Raw genomic sequence first — 25,287 nt, forward strand, 5'->3', positions numbered from 1 at the left:
GTTCTTGCATTCAAACTGCTCACTTTTACGTTCCTAAATATCTTTATGTGATTGGAGAAAGTAAATGGGTAATAAAGTAAAAAAAATACTCGTTTAGAGCAAAGGATTTATTTTATATTATTATATTACATACGAAAGCGGGTAATAAATTACGCATGCTCACAGATTGGATCATTAAATCCTGCGTAAGTCGCTAATTCTCGTTTAAAGCTGTGGCATAGAATTCTAGCTCCTGCATTTGCTTTCAGTTTGTACCGAAATGTTTGTTTAGTAGCTCGTTTACATCTTTAAGTTTTGCTTCTTTGACCTTTACACCTGGAGGTAAAACTGCAGGATTTATACCAGTCAACGCTTTACCTTTCTTGGTTACTGATAATGCAGTTCCAGTGTCGGATTTGTAGAACATCTCTCCTTGAACAAGAATTTTATATCCTCGCAAACTCTTCTCTCGTAATATTGTAATTCTTGACGATATGCTGATTTGGATGTGCCAACTTGAGAGCCCTTTCAATATCTTCATTTTTTCTGTTTTCCAATCCATTACTTCAAATTCTGGATATTTAATTACGGTTGTATAGTCAGAAAATATATCAAAATATTATTGGGGTTGAATTATTGTCGTTTTTTGTTTTTTTCGTACTTAACGCTTTTTCAATAATGCCAAAAACTCCATCAGCAGTTTAAAAGCTGTGCCCTGTAACTGGATACACAAGTTGAATTGTATTAATATTAATAGGAGCATCATCAGCAACTCATGTTAGACACATAAATACAAGTGTCGAATTTTTGTTTTGTCCCCCACATATCAGATGCACTGTATCTATTTCAGAGGGAAAATCTGTATGTTTTAGCCTATGATATATTGGAGTGTATGTAAACACATTGTCTTTATTAAGTTTTGCTTTTGAAGAACCTTGTACTATTGTAAAATTATATACGTAAAGTTGTCTCGAATAGTAGGCTGCCTGATCGGGTATTTTTGGTAAGGGCATATTTTTCTGACAGTCAAAACTAAAAGTTGGAACTTTCATGCTTTAGTATATCAAAGAAACTTAAGGTTCTTAATTTATGCAGCCGAAACTCAGTCATTTTGTTGACTTTTTCTTGTTCATTCTCGCAGCGTTTAATAGTTTCTCTCAAACAAAGACAGCGAGAGCAGACATCTGTAGCAGGTGAACCAAACCCAATATTATATTTGGTGTTAAATATATTACAAAAAAAAACAATTTCTCACTTTCAATTCGTTAGTGACCGATTTATTGCACATACGACACAGTTTCTTAATATTAAGCTCTGGATCTAAGTACACTCTTACTCTTGAGGATGATGTGCAATAGTGTGATTCGTTACATTTAAGCGATTCGATAAATTCCTGATTTTTTTTCTGTGGACATTTTCTAAATGAGACACTCTGTCACCACCCCTTTGATCGGTCGGCATTGTCCCCAATTTGTGAAATTTTTTCATTACCACCAAAGCTCGCTGTTTGGAAATACCAAGTATACATAAGAAAGTCTTTCTATTTACGGGTATTTTTTGTCTGTTAACAGCATTGTATATAAAATATTTTACACTCACTTCTCTTGCTTTTTTCTCCGCCTGATACTTATGACGTGCTGGTGCACGCACTTCACTTGCTTTAAAATAAAAGCATCTTGAGCATCTTTTTTTTATTTCATAAAAATTTTTATGAAACCGCTGTATGTCCATCATTGAAAGATAGCAGCATTGAAATGATTGTATTTTGTGACCACACGATGGATACTGAGACAAACTGCTTGCAGAATATCTACAACAATGAATTAACACTGGATTAATATAAACGAGACAAAAATTAGTTATAAAAATAGTTACCACTCTTAGGTATATTAATATTTTTACTCGTGATACGGTCAAACATATACAATTTTATTTGTATATATTATTTTGTTAAATACATGAATGAAACAATTAAAATTTTCATACCTTTATAACGGCAAAAACTTTCGAGTTATATAAAATAAAGTTAAGATTTTTGAAGCACTTAGCAACGTGGCTTAATATTTTGCTATTTTTGTCAATCACAGAGTTAAAATGTGTCGTAAACGGTTATAACCTAAATAAATTTAATTGCCGCCAAATATTATTGGTTATGTTCACAATACTCTTTTAAATTTTAAAAGTTTAAAATCTTACCTTGTAACTTTTTGTTTTGTTCTTTTCCAAAAACTAGGATCGCGTTGTGTTTTCCTTGAATTGCTGGTTGAAACTTGGGTGCAGATTGTTTCCATTTTTTTAATAAAAAAAAAGCAAATCTAATACCTATAATTGTTTAACTTGTTGAGTTAACGAAAAAGTCCACTTTTGCATGTGAACCTGAACAAATTCTTTTGCACCAAATTGCTACTAGGAACTGTCCACTTTTGCTCTTTATCAAATTGTTAATATATGGATCTTTAATCACTGATTACAGGGGTGTATTCAACTAATTTTGAGAAAAAGTGGAAATGTCCTAAATTAACTTTCTACTAAATTAACTAGACAGTTAGGACTGAGATCAGCGAATGGGGTATATTAGGCTATCCTTAGGAATTATTCTAGTACTGTTAATAAGTCAAGCAGTATTCTGATTTGGTTTTCTTCGATTACTTTTATTATATGTACTTACTGGAATTAGATCAGGGCCTCTCGCCTTGTTGTTTTCTTTTGTCAGTTTAATGCCTTGCAGTACTTCTTTTATTATGGTAGACCAGTCAGCATAACCTTGTTTTACTATTATTTCTAGTCTTTCTTCTCTGAAAAGTTCTTAAATAATATTCTGACGATATTTTTAATCTAATTTGAATTATTTTTCCATTTCGGTCCAACAGTATGTTACGGAATGTTGAGAAGACAGCAATTAAAACACTATGTTCGAGGAGTAAGTAAAATAGTTGATCAGAATATGGGAAGGACTTAGATATCTTTAGGCGGGAGATAATCTACCACTAATAATTCGATATTAAAATTTGTATTTACTTTAATTCAAAATATTCATCGAATACATTATGAATCTCTTCAATCATGTTAGTTGTGGTCATACTTCTACCATATTTTGCAAAAGCTCTTTCATTACATTTCCTAGTTAAAGTTGCGGCTGCGAAACATGCGACGGCAGGTTCTTCACCTTTAAGTATTGCCCAATGTAAGAAAGTAGATAAAGCTCCACCTAAAATACACACTGAGATTAATATTTATAAATATTTACATACTTTGATTCTACTATGCCCTTATATAATGATGAGGCAATAAATGGAAGCAATCCATTTTCTCCATGGCAAAGGGGAGAAAATTATTAACCACAATAAGTTGTGGCTTCATGCGCGTGTACGGATTCTAATAACAGCAGAGGGACTCTCATACTTAAACTGACTTTGTCATTGTAACAACAAATTATTACTGTATTGTTATTTCTATTTGTAAAATATGCTCAGTTTATATATATATATATATATATATATATATATATATATATATATATATATATATATATATATATATATATATATATATATATATATATATATATATATATATATATATATATATATATATATATATATAGTAATTACTGTTTTAATGTAAATAAGCCACAATTATTGAAGTTTAAAATAAGTTTATTGACGTTTCAATATTTCAATATTAAATAAGAATATTTCATGTAAACACGAAAAAGGAGCACCCCAATATACAGTCCATTATTTATGGCAAAATTCCAATTTTTTACACATGTCAAAATATAAATTTCTGGGGGTCGAGGACAAACATGGAAGATAAACTGTTTTGGTTAAAAAATATAAGGAACTGTGCCGATTTCCAAAACGCGAATAACTTATAGACACTGCGGCCAAAGGGATATATTCGAGAGTTTGATCGCCAACAATCACTATTGAATGTGCAGACTTAAAAGAAGTTGTACTTTATTTCCTTAAAAATATATTACATGTAAGGTTATTATTATTATTAATTAATCTGTTCAACATTATATGATAAAAATAGTAACTCCCAAAATAATGAAACGTAATGAAGAATTTATATTATTAGGTAATTATTAACTTTTTTTATTTATTATTATTATTAAATTTAAATAACAAACCAACTGGTACTTGACAAAATATTCATAATGACTTCTATCAATTCAACTGTAATAATACATATAAACTTACCCAAAAGATCTCCTTGACCTCCACATCGTCTTGCTGAACCCCCTCCGACAACTTTGGTAACTTTTCCATTTGTAAGGATTTCGTCATCGTGTCCCTTGCATAAAATTAGGGCGTTTGGCCCAAATAGTTTCAGGATATTCTTGGATCGTTCTAACTTATCTGCATTTGTTTCACATGATTGCGCTGTAAGTTTACAAAACTCCATTTCGTTTGGAGTTAAAACTAGAGGGGCAGGGTAATCTTTTAGTAATTCGGGTTTTAGGGATATCAAAAATAATCCGTCGGCGTCTATTACCTAAAAAAAAGTAATATGTACTTAAAAATAGTTGTTTATTTGTATATACAGTACAACACGATTATCCGTGCGCCTTGATAATTAAAAAGCACGGAGAATCCGAACATTTACTTCTTAAATATGTACCGTTCGCGTCATAAAAAACTGGTACAACTCTTATAACCAAAAATCATGTTTTTTAAGTTGTGTACGTTGATCTTGTCACATGTGTCATTCTAATTTCTAGGGCTTGTTGCCAGTTCAACGAAAATATTATATGAAACCAGCTAAAAGCAGGGCTGTGCGACAGACCGCCAGTTTTAAGTGTACTAAAAACTAAAACATTATCAAGCATTCTCGATCAGTCAATCACATTAAATTTGTTTAAATGTATTGTTACAAAAATATTATATTTTTATAAATTAAAGGTAGTATAGTCGGACTAGCTCTTTAAGATTTGGTTTAAATCCAATATATACCCGGAGAGTGGGGTGGGTAAAATGTTATGGCCCAATTTATTGAATAATGCCGCGTGTCAGACCATTAGCCATAACCCAGCGGAGGTGCTGTTGTCACCTATCTATGGTTGTCACCTGTCAAGAACTACACTTTGTTTATAGTTTAAATTTTTATTCACTAGTGAAATTAATTGTAAGAATGCTTAGAGCAAATAATATGGATTATTACAATGATTTGAATAACCCCAGCGTATATATATATATACCTTAGGTGTACACTACTTTATCAACGGTAAGTTTCTAACTTAATATTATATCACACTGTTTGTATTTTGTGGTAATTTATTCCTACTAAGTTTCTAACACTAACTTAACTAAATTAAATAAACCTTGTAATCTATACCCCCAATTAGTAACTAAATATCTAACTTTACTTGTGGTCTAACTTAATCTAATTATACTTTAAACTACAAAATTATAATTTAAGGTTACTTTTGTTTCAGATATTAATAGTTTCAATTATCTAAACGTCTGGTGGAAGAGAAGGTTATTATAAATACATCAGTTGTATGTAACCACAGATAAACTATTTGAATATGTGACTAGTAATATCCCAAATATGATAAGGTAGACAAGATGGTTGCAGGGAAGGTAAAATGGTTCATTCTCACCAAGTTTATTGTTCACTTTCCTTCTTAGGGTCTATAGCTTGGTCTTCTTTATATCCAATAGCCCTACAATCAGCTTCTGGAAGTTGTAGATCCAAACGACGAACAGCTTGTATGGAAGCCAATAAAAAGTAAACACCAAATGGAAGATTTGAAGGAGGAGACGAATATAAAATAAAAGTATAAGGTCTGAAAGTAAAAGAATAGTCTTAGAAAGTGTTTAAGTTGTGATTAATGGAATAATAGGTCTTAGATAGGACTTACCGTTGATGTAAGGTGACCTTAATGTAAAATATATCTCAATCAAGAATTTAATCCGCTATAAGCGCCTATTTTACAAATAGAATTGATTCCTGATCCTGTTGAGGTGAAATTGAGTTTAAAATCCAGAAATTTCCTGTATATTCAGTACCCTTGGCACATGTGAACCCAAAAATCTCAACTTTTTTCCTCAAAAAAAAAACAACTCAAAAAACCCACAAGTCCAACTTTTAAATGAACTGATGACAAGATATCCTGTCTCCAACCTATTAGGACCAACAATTCAATGTACAACTTTTAGTTCCATGAACCAATAAATTGACCTTTAGAAGTTGATGTCAAACAACCTGTAAGAAGAGGCTAAATGTCATGTCACTCAAGATAAGCATACCATGCCATTAACCTAACAGGTGACAGTTTTGATAAAGAAAACATTTGATAAGAAAACAATAACCTAAAGAAGAACAATTTGAAAGATACATGAAGATACTACCAGAAGAAAAATTAATTAATATTAAGCAATAACGTAAATTAACTATAACTAAGTAAGTTTTTATAAAATAAATTCAAAGCCAATTTATTGTCTATTTTATTTCTAGTTTCATTGACCACATAAGGAAAATAAACAAAGGAAATATTAAACCTGTAACAACTCTCCCCTAACTACAAAAAAGGTTTTCCTCAAGAAAACCGTAATGGAGCCATTAAAATAATTAAAATTTGTATAAATATAAGAAGATCATTAATGCTATTCTAAGTCTGAATCGTCAGTTTTATCGGCATCTGGTGGGTGACTTTTTAAATCTTTCGCATGCCATACTCCTAAGTTTCGTCCTTTATCGTCTTTCAGTTCATAGGACCATGGAGATAGGATCCTGGTAATGTGATAAGGTCCTTCAAATTTTGGGGCCAATCCCGATGTTATTCCTTGAGCTTTATTTGACAAGGTGTATACTCGTTTCCAGACTCGTTGGTTGAGTGTGAACTTATCATCTCTTCTTCTAAGATTATAGCGAGTCCGACTCTTCTTAAAAGCAGTTTGAATTCGTTCAGCTACATCCTGAAATACCTCCAGAAGTGCTTTTGATCGAGATAAGGGATCATAGATATCGTCGAGAATTTCCAAGGCTGTGTTGTCTGAACCTCGAAGGTTTAGCTCTCTGGAAAACATAATAAAATTTGGGGTCATTTGGGTGACCTCATGGCGGCCAGACCGCATAGCACAAGCAACCTTTTGCAAGTATGTATCCCAAAGGCGATGGTTCTTTTCCACATAGGCACTCAACATGGTCTTGAGTACTCGATGATATCTCTCAACAGTGTTTCCCTGAGGGGAATAGTTTGAAAGGTAACGTTTTTCTACACCATACTTGTCCAAAATCGTATTGACCTGATGACTATGAAACTGTTTCCCATTGTCCATAATAATCTTTTCAGGTACCCCGAATAGTAGAAATACGTTATCTTCTATATGTTCTGCGATTTTTGAAGAGGTGGCGTTTCGAAGAGGAAAGAACAAAACAAATTTGCTAAATACATCACAGACCGTGAATATGAAGGTGTATCCTGCTGACGAACGGGGAAGAGGTCCAACTAGATCTAAGCTCAAAATTTGCCATGGACGTGAGGTAGTCGGAGTCATACTTAGCATCAGTCCTCGTGGTGCTTTCTGTTCGGGTTTAGTTTTGAGGCAAGTTTCACAGCGACGAATATAACGGGCAATATCTGCTTTCATTTTTGGCCAATAATATTTTTGATTTATCCTACCCAAGGTTTTATATACACCCTGATGTCCACAAGTGACGGGTGCATGATGATCATGAATGAGAGAAGTGCGATTTTCTTTGGGAATTACTAATTTCCATTCTTGAATTCGGCTGATGAGGTTCGGATACGGAACCTTGGCTAGTTTATAAAGTTGTTCATTCTCAATTCTCCAATCGGGATATTTATCTGGAGTCTTCTTTATTTTCCCTAGTTGACGGATGTACCAAGAATCTTTTATCGGGGGATTAGACGGAGTGGTTTGTATGGTTTCGACGCAAGGAACTGATCGGGAAAGAGAGTCTGGTACTACATGTTCTGCTCCTTTCCTATGTATAATCTCAAAATCATACTGTTGTAGACGTACTGCCCATCTGGCTACACGACCGGCCTGGTCCTTAAAGTTGTACAGCCATTTGAGGCTGTAATGATCGGTAATTACCTGAAATCGCGTTCCTTCCACATAGGGTCTGAATTTCTCTACGGCATGCAATACCGCTAGGCATTCCTTTTCGGTGGTTGTATACCTACGTTCTGCCTTACTACGAGATCGGCTTAGGTAGGCGATTACTTTCTCTCCGTCCTCGAATTTCTGAGATAATGTTGCTCCGATACCATAATCACTTGCATCTGCTTGGATTATAAAGGGCAGATCGAAATTAGGACAGGTAAGTATTGGAGCTGATATTAGATGTTCTTTGATTTTCTGTAAGGCCGCCGTGCATGAATCGTCCCAACAAAATTTAACATTTTTATGAAGTAACGCTGTCAACGGGGCGATAAGGGTGGCGAAATTCGGTATAAAGCGGCGATACCAGGATGCCAGTCCAATAACTCTACGAACCTCTGAGGTGGTTTGGGGGTTTGGGATGCCAACAATTGCTTCAACCTTTTCTGGGTCCACAAGTAAACCAGATTCATTAACTACATATCCCAAATATTTAAGTTCTGGTTTACAAAAATGGCATTTCTCTCGATTGAGCGTCAAACCCGCATCTTTAAGTTTCCGAAAAACTTTAGCCAGTACATCCAGGTGTTGTTCAAAGGTTGGAGTACAAATGATGATGTCGTCTAGATAGACGAATACGAATTGTTCCAGTTCATATCCTATGACACGATCAATAAATCGTTGCCAAGTCGCGGGGGCTGAATGTAGCCCAAAAGGCATTCTCTTAAATTGAAATAGTCCTCGCGTGGGGACAACAAACGCCGTTAAAGGTCTGCTAGCCTTAGCCACTTTTATCTGCCAATAAGCTGACTTGATATCTAGTGTCGAAAGATATCTTGCATCCCGTAATTTGTCCAGGGTGGATGAGACAAAAGGTATAGGATATGCGTCCTTCTCACTAACTTCGTTAAGTTTTTTGTAATTGACACAAAATCGGTAGGATCCATCAGGTTTTCTGACCAAAACAATAGGAGAAGCCCAAGGGGAAGTCGATGGTTCTATTATGTCTTCTTTTAACATCTTATCTAGTTCAGTATTCACATGTTTTTGCAAAGCCGGTGAAAGAGGGTAATGTCTTTGTTTTATAGGTTGAGCAGTGGTTCTTATCTCATGTTCGACTAAATCAGTACATCCTATTTTACTACCCATTGCACGGAAAGTGGTCTCGATCAATTCGTCCAAATGCACCTTTTGTGTCGTAGATAGACGCTCGACGGAATGGATGGCCATTATGTGATTTAGTGGTAAATCATTGTCTGTCCTAAAAGACCATTGTCCGGAGTATAAGTCAGGAACGATGTTCATGGAAATCCAAAAATCTATGCCCAGGATAGCGGTGTGTGGAAGGCTAGGTACCACCATTACTTCCATAATTTTCACCCTATCTTGTAGTTGGATGGGTATAGTGATAGAACCAAGAATAGGACACCTTTCACCGTTGGCGACAGTACATTCCCTAGGTTGTCCCGAAGGTTTCAGTGTACACACTCTTTTGAGTCGTTCCCAACCAAGACTACCGATAACTGTCTTAGAACATCCACTGTCCAACAAAGCTAAAAATTGATTACCTAAAATCGTGATGGACAAATAAGGTCGAGTGTCATGCTTTGCATGAGCTAATACAAAATCTAGTAGTACGGACATAGAAGAAATTTTGGAAGTCGGATTTTCAATAGCTGATCCCGACCGACTTACTGTGGACCGGCCCGGAAGTTTTTTGTGCAGGTAGGACAATTCTTTACCATTACTCCGGCATAACCACACTTAAAGCAGAATTTTTTACGCGGATCAGGACAATTTCGGAATTTATGCGTATCTTTGTGGCAGTTCCAACACTGTGGTTGTCGGCTAGTAGTGGTGGACTGAGAAGTAGAAGAAGAGGTAGGAGGGTCTCCTAAAGTACTGGTCCTACTATCAGTGTGGTCGGAAAAGTTTCCTTGTTGGCCAGTGCTTCCTAAGGAGGTCCGTATCGCGGAGATGTGTGGTGGTTGAGATGGACGATGGTATGCCAGTTCCGGTTCAAGTAAGTTTCTGTAGGAGGTAGAAGGTGGGGTGAAATTCTTCACTCTTTCTTCTGTCTCCTCAACGGCTCTACATAACCGTATTAACTCGTGAACTGTCTTAACCTGATGGAGGGCTAATTGACTCTGGATGTATGGTAAAAGGTTTCTTCGTAAGATGTTTACTCGGTACTCTTCGGATGGCTGATGGTCTAATCGACGAAATAAATTCTCCACTGCGGTTATGTAAGTCAGAACTTTCTCTTGGCTACCTTGAGTCCTACGGCGAATTTCGTCCCATAAACTGTACTCGTAGTCATATGGTCTAAACGCATCTCGTAACTGAGTCACTAGGTCATCCCAAGAATGAAAATTTCCTGTCCTGAACCAATACAACGCCTCTTTTTCGAAGAGTTCCGGGGCAGATAGAAGAAGTTGGGCTTTACTTATGCCACGTGAGAGCCGGAGTTCTTCAACTCGTTCCAAAAATTCGTTAACGCTAGAACGCCCGTTGAATCTGAGATTCCATCGATAAACGAGTGGATTTGAAGAATATGTCTCCTCTCCGTAACCAGGTACAGAAGTAGTATTAGATCCCAGACGAAGGTTACCAAACTGCGGGGCAAGGGATCCTGCGGTATCCACAAATCTACGGGAACAACTAGGTTCTTCTAGCGTTGTCATATTACGGGGATATTCCATTTCATCAATAGCCACTATCCGTGAAATATCAGAAGTGAAGTGAACTTTGGAATTGGATGAACTAGGAAGCTCCTCGTGTGTTTTGTTTAGTCCTCGTGGAAAAGGTGCTCGGGCTGAATCCAAGTACGAACTAGATTGCCTAGTCAAGAATTTGCTCGTATATGGAGGAGGGCGGTTTAAATTGTCCTCCGGATGGTCTACAATGTCTCCTATGATGTTTAGGCTTCTTGAGATATTGGGTAAACATGGGGGGTTCAAGGTATCCAGAAGGGATTCTTCGGTTTCCCTACTAACCACTGGATTCCGTTGACCATTTGGTTCTGTTCCGATAGCGGCAGCCGGATCCTCACGTGAGAGTAGATATCGGTTTATCTCTCGTGTTACATCACCACGGTTTCTTCGCATTGGGCTAACCATTTCATATGCCATATTTAAGTTGGTAAATAATTGGTTACATTGCGTAGTAAGTTTGCATCGTTCTTGCTCATCTTCACGGTTATCGCCTTTAAACCTTTCCAATCGATGAGATAAGTGTATCAGTCGTGCACATATTCTACGAAAATCATTTTCATAGTTATCTGGATCAATTTCATTTATCATTTCAGCTAACTCTTCTACTTTATCTCGACAAACTGCATATTCTTCAGCGAAAGTCAATGAAATGCAAGATGTAGCTATTTCTTGATTTCCTGTTTCCTTTTCAGATCGAAGTACCTGTCGTAATTTTGCTCGCTTTTCTTCTACTGTAGCACCAACCGGTATGCCTCTGATCCGTAGTTCATATGTTAATTCCTCATTCTTTAATCTGTTTACTTCCATGATAATTAATATTAAATATCCAATTCTTAATACATTCAATGAAAATATAAAACAGTTCTTCGAACTTACAACTAACAACCAAAAGAATGGTAATATCTAAATACCGAATAAAGTGTCTATTTCTATAATAATTTAAAGTTCGCAAAAAAATTATGTAACAAATGGAAGAGTATACACAAAAATATAGTCATGTAAACACACAATTTCCCCTCCTTCCAGGAAGAAAAGAAATTTAAAAGAAAGTCACTCCTAAAATGTGAAATTTTTTTTTTTGTTACAAAAAAAATTTAATTTTTTTATAAATAATACAAAGATTTAATTAGAAAGTTGTATATATATAAATATGATAATTTTGTTGTGTTGATGTTTTGTATATATGTTTATTATAGATTAAGGTGTAGGTAGGTTTAAGTACAATATAGCACTAGTATTATTATTTTATTTATTTATTTTTTTATAATAACCTTCCGTTTTCTAACTACAAAATGTAAACCACAAAAAAAATAACAATAGAAAAGCCTTTAAACCACGTAGGGCGCCACTGTTACAAAAATATTCTATTTTTATAAATTAAAGGTAGTATAGTCGGACTAGCTCTTTAAGATTTGGTTTAAATCCAATATATACCCGGAGAGTGGGGTGGGTAAAATGTTATGGCCCAATTTATTGAATAATGCCGCGTGTCAGACCATTAGCCATAACCCAGCGGAGGTGTTGTTGTCACCTATCTATGGTTGTCACCTGTCAAGAACTACACTTTGTTTATAGTTTAAATTTTTATTCACTAGTGAAATTAATTGTAAGAATGCTTAGAGCAAATAATATGGATTATTACAATGATTTGAATAACCCCAGCGTATATATATATACCTTAGGTGTACACTACTTTATCAACGGTAAGTTTCTAACTTAATATTATATCACACTGTTTGTATTTTGTGGTAATTTATTCCTACTAAGTTTCTAACACTAACTTAACTAAATTAAATAAACCTTGTAATCTATACCCCCAATTAGTAACTAAATATCTAACTTTACTTGTGGTCTAACTTAATCTAATTATACTTTAAACTACAAAATTATAATTTAAGGTTACTTTTGTTTCAGATATTAATAGTTTCAATTATCTAAACGTCTGGTGGAAGAGAAGGTTATTATAAATACATCAGTTGTATGTAACCACAGATAAACTATTTGAATATGTGACTAGTAATATCCCAAATATGATAAGGTAGACAAGATGGTTGCAGGGAAGGTAAAATGGTTCATTCTCACCAAGTTTATTGTTCACTTTCCTTCTTAGGGTCTATAGCTTGGTCTTCTTTATATCCAATAGCCCTACAATCAGCTTCTGGAAGTTGTAGATCCAAACGACGAACAGCTTGTATGGAAGCCAATAAAAAGTAAACACCAAATGGAAGATTTGAAGGAGGAGACGAATATAAAATAAAAGTATAAGGTCTGAAAGTAAAAGAATAGTCTTAGAAAGTGTTTAAGTTGTGATTAATGGAATAATAGGTCTTAGATAGGACTTACCGTTGATGTAAGGTGACCTTAATGTAAAATATATCTCAATCAAGAATTTAATCCGCTATAAGCGCCTATTTTACAAATAGAATTGATTCCTGATCCTGTTGAGGTGAAATTGAGTTTAAAATCCAGAAATTTCCTGTATATTCAGTACCCTTGGCACATGTGAACCCAAAAATCTCAACTTTTTTCCTCAAAAAAAAAACAACTCAAAAAACCCACAAGTCCAACTTTTAAATGAACTGATGACAAGATATCCTGTCTCCAACCTATTAGGACCAACAATTCAATGTACAACTTTTAGTTCCATGAACCAATAAATTGACCTTTAGAAGTTGATGTCAAACAACCTGTAAGAAGAGGCTAAATGTCATGTCACTCAAGATAAGCATACCATGCCATTAACCTAACAGGTGACAGTTTTGATAAAGAAAACATTTGATAAGAAAACAATAACCTAAAGAAGAACAATTTGAAAGATACATGAAGATACTACCAGAAGAAAAATTAATTAATATTAAGCAATAACGTAAATTAACTATAACTAAGTAAGTTTTTATAAAATAAATTCAAAGCCAATTTATTGTCTATTTTATTTCTAGTTTCATTGACCACATAAGGAAAATAAACAAAGGAAATATTAAACCTGTAACAGTATCCTAAAAAATTCCCATATTAATTTTGTAATTTTTCATCATCTCAATTAAGTACCCATACATTGATTTGTGTCTTATTATAATTTATAACAATATTTCAATTCAAAAATAATGATAGATAATCGATCTAGACATAATTTTAAATTATTAGGTATAATAAAACATTACAGTCGGATATTGGATTGTAACTGTCATGTTTTGAAAAGCGTTTTTTCGCCCCGGATATTTTATAGTTTATAATACGTAGGATAAAGTATAATATTTTTTTATCGTTCTTGTACTAAATAATCAATTAATCTTGGTAGTTTGCCTGTTACTAAACTAATTAACACAAAATACAGTTTGTATTCGGTAGGCAATTGAAGTATAAAATTACAGTAGACGCATTCCAATGTTCCCTGTTCCAATACCCTAGGTTTAAAGATCCTTTAAACATTTTAAATATTAACTCAACCCTATCTCTGGTTATTAAATTAATTAGATACGGTTTTTTGTTGTTATTGATAAAAATAATACTTATCTACATTACAATACAATTACGATAATACATTTTTGAACGTTATTTTTTTTTATTTAGATTTAGTGCAATTCCGTTATCTGTGATGGCAACAACGAATTGATTTACGAACCATTGTGTCCAGTCTGAACACAGGTTTACATTGGGAAAAAAAAGTGTACCAGTTTTATATGACGTGAAGTGTACATATGTACTACATACATAAACTCCTGGACAAAATTAACGCACCACTTTAAATAATCTAAATATTTACAATATGAACACAAAATAAAACTAAGTTACATTGAAATAATAATAAACACCTACAAATAAGTCCAACATGACTTTATCATTATCTTAATTTGCCTTATTGTTTCTTTAAAAATTTATTTTTGTCGGAAATGCGTAAATAAGCTAGCATAACTCCAAATTGCAAAAAGAAAAAAATCAGTAAAGTAACACAATAAAATGCATCTGGGTCATCACTTATATTTGATACATTCCTCCTCTACTTCTTATGACTGCATTTATGCGTCGAAGCATGCTTGATATCAAATGTTCAACAAAAGTTTGTGGAATATTCTTCCATTCTTCAATAACGGCCTCAATGAGTTGGTTGTGATTGGCAGTAGGGAGTCTACGACTTCGAATCTTTTTTTTGAGATAGTCCCATAGATGCTCTATAGGATTCATGTCCGGACTGGTAGGTGGCCACTCTAATAATGGAATATCAACATCATTTAAGTAGCCAATAACCTGTCGAGCCACATGAGGACGAGCGTTGTTTTGCATGAATAAAAAATTAGGTCCAAGAAACGGAGCAAAAGGCATTACATGTTCGACAATAATGTTGTCTAAGTAATAATGGGCATTCATAGACCTCGTACGTATGGGGACCAACTCCGTACGAGCTTCAAAACAAATTCCCCCCCAAAACATATTAGAGCCACCACCAAAAGGTACTTTAAGAGAGATATTGCAGCTGGCAAACCTTTCTCCTCGCCTTCGCCAGACACGCTCACAACCATCTGGAGCTTTTGGGCTTACTCTAGTCTCATCGGAGAAAAGAACTCGTTTCCAATCATCGATGGTCCAATTTTGATGCAATCTTGCAAAATTCAATCTCTGAACCCTGTGTTCTCTGGTAAGCAAGGGTTTTTTGGCCAATTTTCTGTTGCTCAATTCTGTTTCATGTAAATGTCTTCTAACTGTTCGAGACGATATCGTGACATTTCGAACATCTGCTAGTTCATTTTTTAGCAAATTGCTATAGCAAATTGTGACTCTCTTATCTCTGAGCGCACGTTGTCTCAAAAAACGATCATCAATTTGATTAGTGCAACGTTTTCGCCCTTGCCCTGGTCTTCGATGGTACGACCCTGTTTCATTATATCGCCTCACCTTGCGACTGATGCTGGAATGATGTCTTCCTAACAAACCTGCAACGTATCTCATTGAATATCCTTCATCTAGGAGAGTCGATGCTCGCACTGCCTCCTCCATCGACAAATTTCTTTGGCGGTTCATGCTTTATTTGATTGTTATGCAAATGAACTTCCGAACATGCATGCGATGAAAAATATCACAATAAAAAGCTTGTTTCTCACAATCACTTTGATTTAATCGGTACTTTTTATGAAAAGTTTAAGTCACTTTTAGTCTAAAACGAAGTTTAATACAAATTATTGTTAAAACAAGACTATTATTAGCTTACATAACAACTGTCACTGTCAAACAAGGTCCATAGGCAACTTGTCGTACAGTAAATTATCAATAAATAAAGATTATTGAGAAAAATATGAGTGGTGCGTTAATTTTGTCCAGGAGTTTACATACGTACACATGTATCTATCATAAAAAGATAACAAATAACATCAAACTTCAAATAACTTTTCTAACATTCACATAAAACGGTTATATATTTTAGGTAGCTATGTTTTTGAAAAAAAAAAATCAGTCACTTTGACCTGTGTTAAAAATCTTCAATATTTTTTAATCTTTTGGCGTATTCTACGCAAGTTCAAAATGCAGACAAGGTCCGAAGGCTCTTTTTACTCAAAATAGTCTAGTATAGCATTGACAGCTTCGTCAGCCTCATCGTTAGTTACTGTTTTGATTGATACCGTCCCATTATGTTCGTTGTTCTTCGGTTGAATCAGTGTGTGAAGTACCGGGCTAATTCAAAGCTAGTTCGACAATCTTCGTTGCTGCGGAGCTGATAACTTGGAGTCTGTCACACTGTATCCACGTTTCAACCCTCGCGTGGCTTCATTAATGTCTTCAAATTTATCGACGTTACACACTAATGCAGTTAGATCAGTTTTAGTATTTTGTTTATAATCATATTCCGTGATGCTTTCATATTTCTCTAGCGTCATTATTTTATAAAATCATCAGATCAACTTAATCCAACAAATTCATAATAGATTATCTTCGGTAGAGACGCTTCATTGTCGCAATGACACTCTGATCCATTGGTTGAGAAATTGATGTAACATTCGTTGGAAAAAAAGATCAAATAAAGATCTGTCGTCAGATCTTAGGGCTGCCTCATTAGAATAAACACCAGTATTATCCAGAAAAAGCGCCATTTGTGGAAACTTTTCCTTCTTCAAATAAGACTTAACTTTAGGAATTAACTTTTTTTATGGAACCCATCTTGAAAGATGTCACATGTTCTCCAGGCAGCTTGCTGGTTATAATAGTGAACTGCGAGATTCTGCGGTTTCATATTTTTAAAAGCGCGGAAATTTTTTGACTTTCCAATCACTGTCAGCTTCAGCCTACGGCTGTCAGACGCATTGGCACAACACTTAATTGGTCTTTAATTTTGTATGCCCCTGTTTCACCAATGTTATAAATTTGAGAAAGTTGTAGATTATTTTTTTTGTAATTATGTCTCCACTAAGTAATGGAGGAATGGGAAAACTACATTAAAGCATTATTTAAGGATGATCGAGGATCACTACCTAACTTAAGTGCAAATACAGGACCATCAATATTAAAAGCTGAAGTGCAAAAAGCCATACACCAAGCCAAAACAACAAAGCCAGTGGACCAGATCAAATATACAGCGAATGGCTAAAATTACTCTCAACTGACAATATAAAAGAACTCACTGTACTTTTCAATCAAATATATGATACCAGTGAAATTCCATCGGACTGGTTAAAATCGATCTTTATTCCTCTACCTAAGAAACCAAACGTTAAGAAATGTAGCGACTGTAGACTCATTAGTTTAATGAGCCATGCCGTTAAAATACTGTTGCATATTCTTCTAAATCGAATTAACAACAAGTGCGAAGAAATAATTAGTCAAGAGCAGTTCGGGTTCCGGAGATGCCTTGGAACTAGAGAAGCACTATTTTCTATGCAAACACTCCTTCAACGATGTTGGGAGGTAATAAAACCCGTATATATGTGCTTCATTGATTTTGAAAAGGCATTTGATCGCGTTCAGCATACCAGACTAATTACCGCCTTGCAGAGCATCCAACTAGATGAGAAAGACATCAAACTTATTGCCAAACTTTACTGGAACCAAACAGCCATTATTAATACCAACAACAGAGAATCAAAGCCAATCAGTATTGAACGAGGCGTAAGACCAGGCTGTATACTATCTCCCACCCTCTTTAACGTGTATTCTGAGAATTTATTTAGGGAAGCTTTAAAAGATCAAAAAGGAATTATCATAGGAGGAGAAATAATTAACAATATACGGTACGCCGACGATACTGTGATTCTAGCTGAAAACATCGACGATCTGCAGGAGCTAATCAATAGAGTTGACATGGAATGCACAAATTGGGGACTGTCGATAAATATCGATAAAACTAAATACATGGTGACCAGTAAAGTGGATATCGGCGCAACCCAACTGATATTAAACCAACAACCGCTGCAGAGAGTTCAGAGATTCAAATACCTTGGATGTTGGATTACCCAAAATCTAGATCCATCCTTCGAAATTCGATGTAGAATTGAACAGGCAAGAAACTCATTTCAAAAGTTCAAGCCTCTATTATCCAATAACTCATTAAATTTGGAAATCCGTGAAAAGTTTACAAGATGTTACGTGTGGTCTGTACTTTTGTATGGATGTGAAACTTGGACTTTAAACGCCGATATCATGAATAAAATCGAGGCGTTTGAGATGTGGTTGTATCGAAGGATACTAAAAATTCCATGGACTAGCAGAACCAGAAACGAAGAAGTTCTTCGAAGAATGGGACATCAACGAACTCTATTAAATATTATTAAGAGGCGTAAACTAGAATATCTTGGACATATAATCAGAGGACCAAGATATGAGTTCCTTCGGCTAATTCTCAACGGTAAAATCGAAGGAAAGAAATGGATAGGACGGAAGAAACTCTCTTGGTTGAGGAATTTGCGGCAGTGGACAGGTTTGACAGCGGACCAATTGCTACACGTAGCGTAAGACCGAGATCTGTATAAAAATATTATAAGCATGGTAGTCGCCGACGTTCCGTAGGGATATGGCACTCTAAGAAGATGTCTCCACTTCATAGCACTAAGCTATGTATAGTGAATACAGTGACGTTTTTTGAACCGATGTAACCAACCACTGGATGCATTGAAAGGTTCTTTTATTTTCAAGTGTTCAATGTGTGCTAAGCAAGCGGAGAAAATCCCCGCTTGCTTAGCACATATTCGCATAGAGATTGGTACACCCTCCGATTTTTTTGCCGAAACCACTTGGAAACTGTTACATCGAGTTGTTGAGAAAACAATCCTTTCAATAATTTCCGTGCAAATATGTTTTAGAGTCAGACTGAGATATGCAATTGATATAGCGATACTTTCACCATTTTCACTTCTGTTTAAAATCCCTAGTTTGTATTCAACCGTTTAAGCATTTCTCTTGCGTTTAACACAGGTTATTGCCACTGAAAACAAAGACATGTGGTAAGAATATAGCAGAGTAGCAACTCTTCTTTAGTGCTATGAATGATTTCCTGTGATTTCCTGGGCACTAGCGCTATCGATATGAAGTAACTTCAAATTTCGATTTCTGAGCTGCTGGTGCAATAATATGCAAATTTGGATCATACGAATTGGCGATACCTATATCAAGCGTTACCTTCAACAGAGCATTAAAAAAATGATGTGTTTGTGGGAAAACAAAGAGAAAGTTTTGGACATGAAATTGAAATAATTTGACAATATCACAAAATATCTCTCCAGAGGAACCACAAACACAAACAAGAAATCTTGAAGTTATTATTTGATAAACAAAATTATTGTGATTTAGAATAATTAAAATTAAGAAAATATACATTACCAGTGGCTTCTTCTTATTTCTACATTCTTGAATGACTTGTTCTATTAAACTAAAAGTACTATTCATTCTTCCCATGCCAGGACCAATCAGTACCACATGTAACCTGGGCAGCCATTCTTCAATAGCTTCTATATTACCGTCAAGTAAAGGTAAAACAATCAACTCTGGGCTATAAGATTTTATGACTGGTGCAGCTTCTTTTTTACTAAAGACATAAGCCAAATCAGCTCCAATTTTTAGAGCACTGATTGAAGAAAAATATGGTGCTCCTGGAATAAAATGTTAAATTTCGAATAAAATAAAGCAAATAATTTTTCATCATACACTACTTTAAAATTAAATATTTTTTTAGACTTATATATTGGTCTTTTAGAGGTCAGGCTCCTCTAAAAAGTTGTCAGTTCTGTTGGCACTCGCCCAAGGGCAATAATAATTTCATAAGTATTAACAATATGTTATCCCTTTATTATTTATGGAACAACCATGATATTTATAATTTCTTATGAATATTTCAATTTAGTTTTATTATGCATATAATGGAGGTGATCAAAGTCACCTTATTATGATCTTGAACTATATATGGGTGTTAACAATAATTGTTTATTTATGAAATTCCTAATAACTAGTAACAAATGATAATCTCAAAACAAACAGGTTTGATGATCTAAACAGTTTTCATCAAGGAATGTTGACAATAGATTGATCATCTTTTAATTTTACATAAAAAAATATAAATAAATTTTAAATAAATCCTGGGAATATGTTATAAGAGAGGTGGATGTCAGAAGAGCCAATCTTCAATAAACAAATCAGTACAACTTGTTGCCTATGTAAATGGCATTAAAAGATATTCAGTTCCGGAATTAGCGACCAAGGATATTGGACTTAAAATAGACATACAAAAGAAAAAAAAACAGACAAGAGTGAAGAGAACCAGAGATTGAATTAAAGTAGTAGATGATGTTGAAACAGTGAAGAGCTTCACATATGTATATCTCTCTTTCTTCAGTCCTGACCCCCTGGAGGGAGTGTAATGATCATCGTGATGTAGTGTATTGTCTGTCCAAAGATCTCTATCTCTGGTCATTTCTTTTACGAATTCTGTGGACTGACCACCAGACAAATAATTCAATTTTAAATAAACTAAAGGTTAGCAAATTGCTCCAACAATTAGGATGTGTTATGAGATCAGACACAGAAAACATGGAAACACTTATTATTCAGCAAAAAGTAGAAGGCTGAAGATCACAACGAAGATCGCCAACAAGATGTATCAACCAAATTACAGGAATATGTAAAAGACTTATGCTTCACATATTGTGAGTCAAATTAAATATAGAGGAAGTAGAAGAAGCTGGAATTCAAAAAAGCATCATGGAAAAGAACACAGCCTATTTTTCACTGACTGACATGTTCCTCTATAAAATTGTGCATCAGAAATTGAAGATCACGATATATAAAACCATTATTAGATGGCAGAAATTTATGTTATGAATGTCAGACATCGGTGATGGCAAAACAAAAAAAACTTTTCGAAAAAAAAATTCCAAGGAAAGTCTTTGGACTAGTCACTGAAAATGGGATATTGGGATCTAAATATAATCATAAACTTTACCAACTGTTAGAAATACTTATCTAAAAATTCATCAGACTCTAGAGACTGGCTGGTCATTGTCTTCTTATTTCAGGCGAGACATGTTTATCTCTGGCACGTGGTCATAAGACCTTTGTACCTTACTGTTTTTTTTTCTCCATTAAATTCTAATAAGTCCTGTGGACTCAATGAAGGCCAACAGTTTTCTTGACAGTTGACCTGTGAATTCCTACCTCAAATCACTTAGCAAATTGCAATGGCATAAGATGTGTATAACAGTATATTCTTCTATTTCACATTTTCTCCACCATGTTTCATTCACAGTAGACTCCCTCTTAACCGGTCCTGCATTAACCAGCCACTCCCCCTTCCTATTGTTTTTCGTACGAGACGATCATCAAGCGCCGCTTGTCAGTTCTGTTTTTGCTTGGACGATGGAAAAAAAGTGTGTTTAAACGGATCGACAAAGGTGAATCGGTAAAGAAAATTTGTTCAGAATGTGGAGAAAACGAAAAACGAAATTCGAGATAGTAGATGAAACTCTTTGGTTGTGGTTCCTTCAAGAACGGCGAAGGGCCACTCCTATTAGCGGTCCGATTCTAAGGGAAAAGGCTTTATGTATACACAGCAAAATTATAGATGGAGGCGAATTTATTTCAAATGAAGGTTGGCTGACTCACTGGAAGGTGCTAACTCCGTCACGGAGTTAATTATGCACACGTAAGTGGAGAAAAAATGTCTGCGGACGCTTCAGGTGCAACTGATTTTACCACCAAGATGGATGAGGCGGGTCTCAATTTTAAAATGCTTCCAGAAAAAACATTTTTGAGCGTGAATTTGTTTAGAGAGTAACGCGCCATCTTAAGAGCGTAAATCTTCCCACTACAGCAGTCCTACTTCTGGATAATGCTCCAACTCATCCTGGAAACCTAGCATGTGGGACAGGCAGATGACATAAAAATTATCTTTCTTCCTCCTAATGTGACAAGCTTAGTGCAACCGATGGATCAAGGGATGATTGAAAGCTTGAAAAGACGATACAGACGTAAATTACTGTCTGAAATTTTACAATGCGCAGAGAGTGAAGATCTCAATTTTATTGATATCATCAAAAAAATTAACTTAAAGGACGTAATTTACATGTCTGCTTCCACCTTCCAAGAAATTCCTGCTTCTAGTTTTGTTAAGCCTTGGTGAAAACTTTGGGCCGACACAGGAACTTTTTGAGTGTCAACAGTCACACGAAGAAGATAATTCTACCACCATTCTTTAAAATCCTCAAACTTTATCTGAAAATGTCCAATTGCAGACCGAAGATATTGAAGAGTGGATGAAGTGTGAAGAGGAACTTAAAAACGAATTTTTGACAGACGATGAAATAATTACACTAACAACACATGAAGAGCCCTATGAAAATGTGACTGATGATGATGATGTTGAGAGGGAGGAGAAGGTCAGCCACACCGAAGCGAGGACAGCAATGGAGGTGGCATTGAAGTATATTGAACAACAACCTGGATCATCTTCAATAGACGTCTTGGTTTTTAAAAAATGGAGAGATATAGCTTTTAAAAATTCTCTTAATGTCAAGAAACAGAAGAAAGTTACAGATTTTTTAAAACAAGTTTGTAAAATATTTAAATATGTATATATGTACATAGAAATAAATAGTATTTTTCAACTGTATACTCTGTGATCTATATTAATATACACCTTCCTGTACATGTGTTTGATATATGTATGTATGTACTTGATTTTTCTCATGAACATGTCTGCATATCAAATTAACCGGCCATTTGGTCGACCAGCCAGGCTCTGGTCCCGAGGTAGGCAGTTAAGAGGGAGTCTAGTGTAGTTGTTTTCTTTAATGACAATGTCCACTCACCCTTTCTGTGATCATTTTAATGCCCCTTTTTGAGATGCTCCTCTGTGCATTTAGAACTCATAATACTGTTGTAGATCATGATTATTCTAATATTAAGCAACTACCCTCATTACCAACACTTAGTATTCAGGATATTGCAGGTATTGCATTTATTTTTAAAATTATAAATAGTCATATTGATTGCACTTACCCTCTGAATGAAATCAAATTTAATTTTCCTTATTTAGGTCAGCGCCATATAACTACTTTTAATAACCACCTTCCTCGAACATTATATGGTAGTAATAATAGGTTATATAGATATATGAGATGTTTAAATAACTCAGGTGTGGACTTATTTAACATCAGTTTCAGTAAACTTAAGGGATCTCTTGCAAGGTGAAATATTTATTATGTACTTAATAGGTTTGTTTAATTGTAATATCTCTATTGATTAACTGATAAATTTTACTTAAATATCTGTTAATGTTTTTAAGTTTGCTATTGTATATTTATTTATTCTTTCATAAGTTTATTATTTCTGCCTAGATTTATGATCAGGGAGGCCTTACTGATTTTTTCTTTATTGTAATTTAGAGTTATTAGGATTACTTATTCAGTTAATAAATAAATAAAAAATATATTAAGTCCCCATTAATCCAGGATTGCCCCTAGATACTTCACCTCCCTGGTTCTTTCTAGTTCCCCTCCAAATAATTTCAGTAGGCTGGTTATGCAGTGATGATGGATGCATGGATGATGACAGATTGACAAGAAAAGCTCTATATTGTAAAATGCAGCGCAGAAGGCCAAATGGAATGCCATTTGGCAGATGAGATAGCAAATATGCTATCTCAGATAGAAGATGAGAGAGCAAAGTGGCAACAGATTTGTGGACCATTTGCTGAATGCTAGAATTTAAAAGTAAGCCGCCTATATTGACTCAATTTGAGCTGCCTTGTCATTGGAAGAAAATTTAATAATATAAAACTTCCTCAACAAGTATTGGAAAATAGTGTAATGTGGTTATAAAATCCCTGCATTCAACAGTTTAGATGTTTTTGTAGCTGATAAATGTAAACTTCTATTTGGTTACTGGATCTAAATATTGTTATTATATTTAACTTATTTTCATTGTCCATCCAGTGCTGACTATGAATCCTTGCTTCACCTAACTCACTAATATTTTTTTGTCTTAAAATTAGCTGTGTTTTTAAAGTAATAAAAGTATTGTTAATTTTTTGTGGTCACAATCAATGTGTGTAAGAGAGAAGTTAGAGAGAGTTTAATGCTAAAAGAGAGAAAAAAAGCAGTTTGAAGCAGATAATCATTGATACCAAATATAATAAAATAAGCTTCATACTGCTTTTTTCACTCTTTTCGCATTACAATTAAATATGCCATATTTAATTTTGGCCAGAATACTTTATTTAAGATCACAATAATTTTGAGTCAAAAAATCCTGCTACTTCAATTTCATAAATTTTGCTCTTGACATAATTTTAAGAAATTTATATGGCATTAAAATCACCATCATCCCATCATGACTTGGAAATACTCATTATTTTGAAAACTAGTTTATAAATACTTAAATTATAACATTGGCCTTGTATTGTTTGTGGTTTCTTTATATCCCTTATTATATAGGTATGATTGCCCTTACATAAAAATGTACTTAATTTTAAGCAATGATAATTATCCTAAACTTGCTACATAAGAATTAAAAAAGTCATAAAAGATAATTAAAAAAATATATTGGATAAAAAACGAAACGATTACTTACCAGTATATTCAAGACTTCCCCCAAAAACACCAATTCGGCCAGCTTGGCCCTTGTGTAAATCATGAGTAAGTGGAGGCGCTAATCTTGATGCCCTTTGGCTTATACTCTGTTCACCGGCATCACACATTATTTTATTTAAATTTCTAGTAGTAACTACTTCTGCAGCACCTACCTTGGTCACCAATTTTGATAAAACCGACAAAAGTAACATGAGAATTAAAATATTCAATTTGAAATGGACCCCTAACCTCAACATGATGATACAAAAACAGATTGCGCGAGTGGAAAAAATGACAAATGACGTTTCAATAAAAACAACTTATTATATTATTTAGGTATTTGTTTTACATTTAAACAGTGGCGTATCATTTGAGAGTCGGGTGAGGTCACACCTGCATTTTGTGACATAAAACGCATTTTGGTATTTTGGACATTTATTCATTATAAAATCTACAATTTAATCCTCCAGGGGGGGA

General features: G+C 34.5%; 1 protein-coding gene across 1 annotated transcript; it reads right to left on the bottom strand.

Moving 5' to 3' along the window:
- Positions 1 to 2,980: 2,980 nt before the first annotated feature.
- On the bottom strand, positions 2,981 to 25,099 carry Naxd (NAD(P)HX dehydratase). Its single transcript, XM_072527051.1, has 4 exons — positions 24,812 to 25,099; positions 19,571 to 19,839; positions 4,185 to 4,479; positions 2,981 to 3,187 (listed from the first exon to the last, which is right to left on the bottom strand). The coding sequence occupies exons 1-4, from the start codon at positions 25,065 to 25,067 to the stop codon at positions 2,994 to 2,996; spliced, it is 1,014 nt and encodes a 337-aa protein (XP_072383152.1). The 5' UTR covers positions 25,068 to 25,099; the 3' UTR covers positions 2,981 to 2,993.
- Positions 25,100 to 25,287: the final 188 nt, after the last annotated feature.

The sequence above is a fragment of the Diabrotica undecimpunctata genome, chromosome 3 (assembly GCF_040954645.1).
Source record: "Diabrotica undecimpunctata isolate CICGRU chromosome 3, icDiaUnde3, whole genome shotgun sequence".
Classification (NCBI taxonomy): domain Eukaryota; kingdom Metazoa; phylum Arthropoda; class Insecta; order Coleoptera; family Chrysomelidae; genus Diabrotica; species Diabrotica undecimpunctata.